Source organism: Populus alba, chromosome 16 (genome assembly GCF_005239225.2).
Source record: "Populus alba chromosome 16, ASM523922v2, whole genome shotgun sequence".
Classification (NCBI taxonomy): Eukaryota; Viridiplantae; Streptophyta; class Magnoliopsida; order Malpighiales; family Salicaceae; genus Populus; species Populus alba.
Window position 1 is genome coordinate 10,064,122 of NC_133299.1, and position 7,620 is coordinate 10,071,741.

Below are 7,620 nucleotides of genomic sequence, written 5' to 3' on the forward strand. Positions count from 1 at the left end.
CAAGCTTCAAAAAGAGAGGAGAAAAAATGTTGCAATGATGAAATACGAAAGAGAACGGGTGCTACTTTCATCCAAAGTGGTTGGCGACGATTTTTGGCAAGAAAAGAACTCCAAAGGCTTCAAAATGAGGCTAAGGAATTGTCCATTCAACTTGTTGGTGATTCGAGGACGAATCATCTTGAAGAGAGAGGGAATGATACGATCCAGGCAAGGTCAAATTCGGATTTTGACGTAAAATGCGCAACTATCCAGTTTTACGGAAATAGTCATAATTCTCAATCCTACCGTTGGATCGGGCTGAAAGTTTACGTGGAGGCTCCTGACATGTTTTCGTACCTTGGGTTAAAATATCATGGCAATCGGAGTTCGGCAAGGCATCCAAACACGGGTCAACAGAGGCTGTACAAGTTTTGTTATTTACTTCCTTTTGACTTGTGGACTTCCTATTTGGCTAGGATTCTTTTCCTAAAAGGATGCGGCAGCTTATTTTGGGAATCTCCTAATTCTACAAAGATCTTTAATGGGCTGCAACATAGTTTCCAAGTGTGGCAAGGATTCATAAATGTTTCAGAATCCTTTTCTTACAAGGATTCCTTATTCATCCTAGCTACAAAAAGGAAAGAAGATTTCAAAACTAATTCTACCTTCAGATTTGATTCTCGTAGCTTATATAGGACTTCTAAAGGGCTACAAATCTGATCCTATCATATTTAGGATATTAAATTCGGATTTTATTTATTTTATTGTTATTTTCTTCTTAGTTTAGGGTTTATTTATATTATTTGGGTTTAATTGTAAGTGGGCATCATATAAGTCCACATAAGGGGTCCATTAGGGTTTATTTTAGTTTGCAGTCACTATAAATAAGGGCATAACCAGACATGTAAGGAGAGAATTCATTTTAATAAAACTTCTTGTTTGCGGCACTTTGTGTGTGTGTGTTGGTGAGATAATCTCCCTTCCATGGTTCTCTAAAGAACTGAAAACGACTTATCGAAGAACAACTGTCTTCGTGGCGTCATTCTTATACTTCTCGTTCGCGAATCAATATTCGTTGGGTGGGGGTCTTCGTTTCCAATAGTGCTGGTGCCTAGGTACAAGTTATCTTTGTGTCACACTCCTATCAAACCTGATTTACTTGGCTTTCTGGGAATTGGTGTCTTTGCGTGTGGGTTGCGTGATCACGAGGTTCGCATCACTTTCTCTTTTCTCTTTTTTTTTTTGTTTTTGTTTTTGTTGCTGCTAATATATTTTGAACAATAAAAGAATGAAATAAGAATTTTTTTTATATGTCGTAAATTGAAGGAGAAGAAGAAATTGGAGACTAAGGAATTTTTGTAAAATCAACAAGAAAATTATTTTTAGAAGGATATAACCTGATTAATAGAGCCAAGCTATGATACCAAATTATGCGAACCTCGTGATCACGTGGTCACGCAACCCACATACAAAGACACAAATTCCTGGAAAGCCAAGTAAATCAGATTTGATAAGAGTGATACAAAAACTTGTCCCTAGACACCAACACTATTGGAAACGGAAACCCCCACCCAACGAATGTTGATTCGCGAATGAGAAGTATAAAAATGATGTCACAAAGATAGTTGTTATTCGATAAGTCATTTTTCGGTCCTTTAGAGAACCAAGGAAGGGAGATTATCCCACCAACACACAATAAGTGCAGCAAAGAAGTTTATTGATCTGAAAATTACGTAACCTTACATGTTTGGTTATACTTTTATTTATACTTACTCTAGACTTAAAGAAACCCTAATAGACCCCCCCTTAAGTGGACTTATATGAAGCTCACTTACAATTGACCCAAATAAGTAATAATAACCCAAAGACTAAGAAAAAAAAAAAAAAATCCGAAAATTACCATCCTAAATATGCGAGAATCAGATTTATCACCCTTAAGAAGTCCCAAATAAATTAGGAGAAATCTTATTTGAAAAAATTATGTTGCTGCCCCCTTTAATGTCCTTGATTAGCCTGGATTTCCTTGTTGGACAAATTAGGAAACAAATTTCCTCATTTGTTGCTGATTTAATTACTTTCCTTCCTAAGTTAGGAAAAACATTAAATAATCCTCCGCTCTTTATGAATACGATCTGGCCAACTTCCTTACTTAATTAGAAGAATAAATTATTGACTTTCTATCCTTATAGCATTAGGAAAAAACAAGCCTAATGCTGGTATTGGGTTGGACAAACCAACCCCTTGTTCCACACGAATTGGGCTCTTCTTGGACCTTAATTAGATGAATTAAAGGTTGTCCTTCATGCTTCTTAAATGTCCCAAGCCCCTCTAGGTCTATTTTGCTCCATATGTTCTGAACAAGCTTATTCAATGCTTCTTTAAGCTTCTTCGCCCTAGCTCTTGTAATTGGCCCAATTAGCATCTCCAATGGTCATTAGCATGATTACACTAGGTGTTGGGCTGATCCTCATCATTGATACTCCAATGGACCCTTCAATTCTGACTTGGTTAAAACTTTTAAAACCAATGCATTCAATGCCTCTTTCAATGTTTTTATCTTGGACCAAGTCATTAGACCATTTGGAACATGTAATAGGTCTTTGTTGGTGTTTTTAGACTAGTCCACATCATACATCCTTGTAGAAAAAGGATCCTTGCTAAAAAGAAACTCCATAAGTCAAAAGGAAGTAAATAACAAAATTCGTACGACCTATTATGACCTATATCGTAAGGCCTTCACGAACTTTGATTAACATGAACTTTTACTAACTTTGATTAACATGAACTTTTACTCCAATATAGAACAATATTCCAGGAAACTCTAGGTAAAATTTTTAGCTTGATCCAATGATCGAATTGAGAATTGTTATTGTTGCCATAAAACTGGATAGTATGCACAATTATGCTAGAATCCAAATTCATTGTTCAACTTTTTTTGGATCGTATCAGGTTTTTATTAAAAGTTTTGACTAGGAATTCATAAATTAGAGTTTATTCTTACGTGTCTTCTAATTTTAAAGATCGATGTAGTCTTAGTATGCTCTTTTAAAATAACTTTAACAAGACAATACATTTTTCATACCATCAGCATTATTAAATTCAATTTTATTCTTACATGTCTCTTAAATATAGGGACCAATCTAGTCTTAGTTCATTATTTTAAAATAATTTTTATTAAGACAATGAATTTATCATCAAATTTAAACTTTTAATTTATCCTAAGAGTCTTCTAATTTAGGGACCAACATATGCCTTATGATTTTAAAAATGATTTCAAAGTAAATTAACAAATTTTCCTTTAAAATTTTGCTAAAACCAAAAGTTTTGATTGGATTTGGATTATTAAATATATCTAACAAATCTTTTATTTTCAAGGATTAAAGATTGATGTTTAATAATAAAATATATTTTAAATTGATAAGTCTTTTATTTTTTAGGACCGATGTCAAATCTTTATTAAACCTCGTGAATGATTTGGAAATTAAAAAGGTATATTTAAAAGAAAAAAAAACATTTTAACTCCTTACCTTGAATTTCTGTTAGGATTTATAACTTCATTAATTAACTAGGTGGCGAGTCTGATTTAGGGTATGTGTCGCACAATGGAATTAATTGATGCAGAGACATGTAGCAGCACAACATGGGAATTAGTACAATCTGCTTCAGTATGAAAGAAACAACACTAAAGACAACACAACCCCAGAGTAGAAAGAAGTGGGAGAAGAAGAGACTGAGAGAGATTGAGAGAAGCAGAGAACTTGGAGGAACAGCTTTGATTTAGAGACAGAGAGGTTGATTTAGATTGGGAGATTGAGAGGGTGAGTGGTTATGAACTTTTTTTTGTTTTTTTATGAACTTTTGTTAGCTTAGGTAGGGAGGGGGGCGGCTGGTTTGCTAATGGCTGTGGTTGTGAGCAAATTTTTTTAATTTTTAGGACCCCGGCATTTTAGTAATTTTCAGACCAGTTTGGTTCGGTCGTTAAAAACTGACATCCAACCAAACCGAATGTTTTTTAACGTTTATTTTTACGATTAGGTTTTTTCATTAGTTTTTTTTTTTTCGGTTTAATAAAAATAAGAAAAGAGCTAAAACGGTAAAAAGCGAGTCAACCATCTAGCCATGGTTTGGCGTCTGAGAATGCAGAGAGTCTAATAATAATAAAAATAATGATCATCAACCCCAACACAAATAGACTCCCTTTCCCTTGCTCGATCTATTCGCCTTCCAAAATCCCAAAAGGTGAACATAACCACCCTGCCTGCCTGGGGCCTGAGCTCATATTTCTGGTCTATCAATATTTCATCCATCCATCCATCTTTAAGCCGAAAAAATTGATTTCTTTCTTTCTTTCTTTGATTGATTTTGTTTTGATGGGACTTTGTTGGAGCAATCGAATCAAGTCTTATACTTGTTCTTATACGGGTACCTACCTACCTTTCTTTTCTTTCCTTTGTTTTTTCTAGTACGTAGTATTTCTTATTCAATGCTTGATCTGGATTTATTTCTCTTTCTCTTTCCTTTTTTTTTCTGTTAGTTGTGTGTATTATCTTCATTTAGCAAGTGCATATGTATATATTCACAGTCAAAATGGGTTTTTGATATTCAAGTTCAATCTTCAAAGCTTTTTTTTTTTTTTTTGGTTCTTTCTTTAGCATTTGTTTTCCAAATAAACTTGTATAACTTGTTTAGATAAGTTATATTCCATGAATAGTTATAACAATTTGTCAAATGTTCTGTTAAAAAAAATAAACAATTACCATGGGATGGATATTAACAAATATAATATTAAAAATGCTTTGTTAAAAACATGTTAATTCTTCATTGCCTCTAGTTGTTATGTTCCTGGTGAACTTAAAAATGGTTTATCACAATTTTAGCAATTCAGTGTAGAACATGTTTTATTTATTTATTTTTTTGTCTGCAGGTTTGAGTTCAAAATGCGGAAGCAGAAATGGGAAAACTTTGAGTAGTTCTAGTAGCAAAGTGTCGATAGTTTCTGTACCCCAAACACCTCGGAGTGAGGGTGAAATCTTGCAGTCTTCGAATTTAAAGACCTTTACCTTCGGTGAGCTGAAGACTGCAACTAGAAATTTCCGACCGGACAGTGTATTAGGAGAAGGTGGTTTTGGGTCAGTTTTTAAAGGGTGGGTTGATGAACACTCGCTTGCAGCTACCAGACCAGGCACCGGTATGGTGATTGCTGTGAAGAGGCTAAACCAAGAAGGGTTCCAGGGTCACAGGGAATGGCTGGTCAGTGATATATTTTCGTCTCTTAACTTCTTACTAGTTTTTGGTGATCAGTTTTTTTTATCATTTCTTAGATATTTGTAGGGTATATATGCCTATAGGCCATGGATTTTTATGGTAGAAAGATAGGTCTCCAGTTGCCCATTTTGGCTATTTGATGATATTGGTGAAGCCAGCGTTAATTGTTCTGCAGTTTTGATAGTATGAGAAACCTATCCCCGTGCCTGATGTCCATTTTAATATTTTGTGAAATAGTGCCTTTTACTTACCTGAAATGTTTGAAAACGCTGCTGTGAGCAAAAAATTGACTCATATCGTGCCTTTGGACATGTAGGCAGAAATCAACTATCTTGGGCAATTTCAACACCCTAATCTTGTTAAATTGATTGGTTACTGCTTAGAGGATGAACATCGTCTTCTGGTTTATGAGTTCATGCCCCGTGGCAGCATGGAAAACCATTTATTCAGGAGTGAGTTACTCATGTTCTTTTTATTAACAGCCTTTTTTGGTGTCTCTTATTTGTGAAGATCACCATAATCCCATGCCCACTGCACTCTGTTTGTTATATGTTGTTGAATTATTAAATAAATTGCAAAACAGGAGGGTCTCACTTCCAGCCACTTTCCTGGAACATTCGAATGAAAGTTGCACTTGGTGCTGCAAGGGGGCTTGCCTTTCTTCACAGTGCTGACGCAAAAGTCATATATCGTGACTTCAAGACTTCTAACATCCTACTTGATTCGGTATGTACCTGACTAGCATCTTCTTATAATTTCTCTCTTATCTTTTCTTATATACATAGATATCTTATGGTAATGTAGCTGAATCTGTGGAGACTTGGGCTTCATTCGGACTCAGATTTTGAGCTGCCTCTTTTGCTCTATATTCGCAGAACTACAATGCAAAGCTTTCTGATTTCGGTTTAGCCAGGGATGGACCAACTGGCGATAATAGTCATGTATCTACTAGGGTGATGGGAACCCATGGATATGCAGCACCAGAGTATTTAGCCACAGGTACTATTTTCTGTTTGTGGCTTCTTATGCACAACCCTTGATTCTTATGAACCTGATTGGCTTGTCAATTGCATCAATTTACTGTGTGTACTTATTTGTATCTTTTATATATGCACTTGTTTCATTTTTTAAAGCTAGCAATCCTGTATTCTGACACTGCTGATTCTATCTCTTTGTTCTGCGGCAATTCTTCTTCTGTTATTATGATACATCAGAATTATCTTCTTCTTTTTTTCTTATCATTAATTGTTTTTTTTTTTTTAATTGAGGTCATTTGACTCCAAAGAGCGATGTATACAGCTTTGGAGTTGTACTTCTGGAAATGTTATCTGGTCGACGGGCTATAGACAAGAACCGACCATCTGGTCAGCACAACCTGGTGGAATGGGCCAAACCTTACCTGACAAACAAGCGTAGAGTTTTCCGTGTTCTGGATACACGTCTTGAAGGCCAGTATGTACCCAGTCGAGCCCAAAAGCTTGCTAACCATGCTCTTCAATGCTTAGCTGTGGAACCGAAGTTCAGGCCAAATATGGATGAGGTGGTAATGGTGTTAGAGCAGCTTCAAGAACAAGTAAAGGACATACCAAAAATTTCCCATAAAGAACACAATTTAAAAGTTCATGGGGATGCCAATGGTGGACAGATTGCTTATCCCAGGCCTTCGGCATCCCCACTTTATGCATAAGAGAGTAAAATTTTTGAAGTTGTTAATATGCTGTCGTTTTAGAGTGTGAACAGGTTTTCTTGAGTTGAGGCATATGTGCTAAAACCATGCTTGTTCAAGGAGTGTACAGATTTGTTCTGCTTTTTGCGTAAAGTATTTAAGGTTCCATGCATTGTCTATTGGCAATCAGAAGTCAGAATCATGGAATCCACATAGATTTGGATGATGCTGCGATATTGTTATTATACCAGCAAGCAGCTGCAGAAATGCTGAGTTCATGAAAAATATGGTTGAGCTTATTACTGTATTCCATTTATTGCTTTAGAATTAGGGCGAGCATGTTATTGGAGAGTGGATTTTATGACTCGGACGTAGGAACATATGGGATGCAGGAACCATTTTAATTATCTTGAGATTTCCTGGCAAAAGCGAAATTTGTTCTCAATTTTTTTTTTTTTTCATTTAAAATCCTCAATCAAATAGTCTAATGAAGAATCTCTTATTATGTTAACATTATTGATTGGAATGTGAAAATTTTAATAATGAAATCTCGACGAACATTTCAAAATATTTTAAACGTTAAATATAGATATCCATTTGATCTTCCTGCGCTTACATAACCAGTCTTCCGTTATATTCCATGCACACGGTATAGTAAAAAAATGGGAGACCAAAGAGTTGGTTTCTAGTTTGATGTAATATGGTGCAAC

At 35.4% G+C, this 7,620-nt stretch overlaps 1 protein-coding gene across 1 annotated transcript; it reads left to right on the top strand.

The window, feature by feature from the left end:
* The first annotated feature begins 4,060 nt into the window (after nucleotides 1-4,060).
* LOC118056937 (receptor-like cytoplasmic kinase 176) lies at nucleotides 4,061-7,082 on the top strand. Its single transcript, XM_035069373.2, has 6 exons — nucleotides 4,061-4,401; nucleotides 4,904-5,229; nucleotides 5,561-5,696; nucleotides 5,828-5,970; nucleotides 6,120-6,243; nucleotides 6,513-7,082. The coding sequence occupies exons 1-6, from the start codon at nucleotides 4,146-4,148 to the stop codon at nucleotides 6,929-6,931; spliced, it is 1,404 nt and encodes a 467-aa protein (XP_034925264.1). The 5' UTR covers nucleotides 4,061-4,145; the 3' UTR covers nucleotides 6,932-7,082.
* The last annotated feature ends 538 nt before the right edge of the window (nucleotides 7,083-7,620 follow it).